We start from the raw sequence: 2,500 nt of genomic DNA on the forward strand, positions 1-2,500 counted from the left end.
AGCACATGAGTGTGAAATTTCCAGAGAACATCCGCGTCACGCTCCCCAATCTAGTCCGTTTCATCCTCAATCATTCTAGCTCCTCCCCTCAGGGAGAGGCGGGGCCTAAGGCACTTTTGAAGGCAGAGTTTCACAGCCTGCAGGGTGAGGTGCTGTCTCTGCAGCGTGCCCGTGAGCGGCTGTCAGAGCAGCTGGCGGCTCTGTGGAGGGAGAATCGACGCCTGGCGATGCACACTCAGGAGCTGATGTCCCACAATGCCGAGCTGCAGGAGCAGAGCATGCGGCTGGAGACACTGTACCAGGAGAAAAGCCAACAGCTCACTGAGGCTGTGAAAAGGCTGCAGGAGCTCGCAGATGCCTCTGAGGACCTGCTCAACGAAAACTCTTTGCTCAAAGTCCTGCTTGCCATGCTGAGGGAAAAGGGCAGTGGGGGCAGGGCAGGAGGGCGGAGTTGGGATGAGGACAGAGGGAACAAGACACACGGACCGGACGTGTTAAGGGAGGACGGGAAGCAGGATGTCTCCTGACAGCTCAGGGCTGAGGGGCAATTTTCTGCTGGAAGCAGTTACCACTTTGTCAGCCACAGTGCAGACAGCTAGTCACACCAGCTGATACTAAACGTCTATGAAATGCTGCCACCTGGTGGAGGGATCAGGAATTTAATGTGTTTAAACGTCCTGTCACCTCGTGGAAGCTTTGAGAACTACAACATTTGAGTTTGTTAAAAATTGTTTAAGAATTGAAGAGTTACAGAAAAAATCTCAATGAAGAGTAATGGAGGCTTCAGGAATTAACCGTCTACTGCATCCATTCTGTCTCTATTGTCTTTGTCTGCTTTGTTTTTCCAGGTATAATTTGACCTTTGACCCTTAAACTTCAGTATTCCGCTTCGTCTCTGGGTAACACTGAACAGAAGGAGGTTAATAAGTTGGGTCTAGCCCTAATTAGTGGTGTAATGACATGCCATCTGGTGTTGACGTTAGGAATTACAGTAATGAGGAGCGTATTGTAAGTCTTTTGCTAATGGATTAGCATTGACAGGCAGTCGAGCTGTTCTGTGGGCAGTGACTACACATGAATGATTAAAGTAGGAACGTAACCTCCGTCACATTAGCGGTTCACTAGTGAAGGTTGTAGGAGATCTGCTTTTAAACAGGACGTCTCCTGGAGCTTCAGCTGCCTGCTGATCACAGGATCCGTACATGAAATAATCCGTTCGGCCTTGACATGTCCTGAACAGGACGGTGGAGACGCCTCTGGACAATATACAAGTTTCCATATTCTGTTAATTTGGTATTTTTGGATAAGCATTCTATTTTTACACGAGTCCTCAGGTGTGTAGAGACGCAGCAGCATGAGTGGAGGTTTTAGTGCAGGACAATGTGCTGCGTTGTGTTTACAAAAGTATTGTGTTGATTTTTGTACCCAATAAAGAATGATTAATTTCTCCGTCTGTGTGTTAATCTCACAGCCCTCACAGACATGCTGGGACTTCATAGTGAAATAAGAAGTACACAAATAAAACAAAAAGCAGCGAGAAAAGGAAGCAGTTGTGAAACAGTTAAAGCATAGATATGTTTATTTAAATACAAATAGTTAAACGTATAGTGTATATAACGTATATAACGTAAATTATAACACACCACTGAAGTCGTGGATGTTTTGTTGCCCAAAGATATTAAAACCACAAGGAGAGAAGATACAATTTATTCCATTAATGTCATCAAAACGTTCCTTCATTATTTAATAATCCTTTAATAATAATAATCACATTCCTGCTGGGTTTAAATATCATTACAGTTTGTTGTTGTTACACAGTCACCTTCCATGGTTAAGAAGTAAAACATCATTTTACTATCATTATTATAACAATACTCCAGATGTGTGGGGCAGACAGACAGGCAGGGAGACAGAAAGATAGACAGACAGGAAGACAGACAGACTGACAGACAGACAGACAGACAGACAGACAGGAAGACAGAGACAGACAGACAGATGGTACATGTGTACACAGGAAGTGTGGGATTTTAGATTAATTTTATTTATAAACACAACAGACAGGTGATTTCCTGACACATTGTTGTGATGCCATAATCAGTGGATTATCTGCAGGGTTGCCATGGTTACACCCAGAATGAGGAGGAGCTTTTCCAGCCCAGAGGAGGCGGAGATACTGGAGCCTGCAGCTGTAATGAGAAACAGTGAGTGTGTATGTGTTTGTGTACCTGTGTTGGTGTGTGTGTGTGTCAGTGCAGGTGTGTGTGTACCTGTAGGCTTGCTGGTAGCAGCAGTAGCATTAGCAGTAGCAGTAGCATTAGCAGTAGCATTAGCAGGAGCACTAGTGATAGTGGGTGTAGGTTCGGTGCGTCCCCCAGTGAGGTCGATGCCCAGTGTGTTGAGATCAGTCTGCAGTTGTCGTGTGATCCAGTTGTTAACCACTGTGTTATTCTCATACATCTTCAGATCAGGCAGATTAGCACCTAGCAGACCCTGCACCTCG

The 2,500-nt window shown here is 45.2% G+C and overlaps 2 protein-coding genes across 4 annotated transcripts in view; one reads left to right on the forward strand and one right to left on the reverse strand.

Moving 5' to 3' along the window:
* txndc11 (thioredoxin domain containing 11) overlaps positions 1-1,449 on the forward strand; it is a 7,169-nt gene extending 5,720 nt beyond the window's left edge. For both annotated transcript variants that reach the window (XM_027170847.2, XM_027170846.2), the window contains exon 12: positions 1-1,449. This exon is cut by the window's left edge and continues 2 nt beyond it. In XM_027170847.2, coding sequence (XP_027026648.1) covers positions 1-527 — 527 coding nt within the window. In that variant the 3' untranslated portion in view covers positions 528-1,449.
* A 107-nt stretch (positions 1,450-1,556) lies between these two features.
* LOC113636976 overlaps positions 1,557-2,500 on the reverse strand; it is a 37,663-nt gene continuing 36,719 nt past the window's right edge. For both annotated transcript variants that reach the window (XM_047803014.1, XM_047803015.1), the window contains exons 53-54: positions 2,268-2,500; positions 1,557-2,186 (exon numbers count right to left, since the gene is read on the reverse strand). The exon at positions 2,268-2,500 is cut by the window's right edge and continues 14 nt beyond it. In XM_047803014.1, the coding sequence (XP_047658970.1) occupies positions 2,095-2,186; positions 2,268-2,500 (325 nt within the window). In that variant the 3' untranslated portion in view covers positions 1,557-2,094. The remainder of the gene's footprint in view (positions 2,187-2,267) is intronic.

Source organism: Tachysurus fulvidraco, chromosome 18 (genome assembly GCF_022655615.1).
Source record: "Tachysurus fulvidraco isolate hzauxx_2018 chromosome 18, HZAU_PFXX_2.0, whole genome shotgun sequence".
Taxonomy (NCBI): Eukaryota; Metazoa; Chordata; class Actinopteri; order Siluriformes; family Bagridae; genus Tachysurus; species Tachysurus fulvidraco.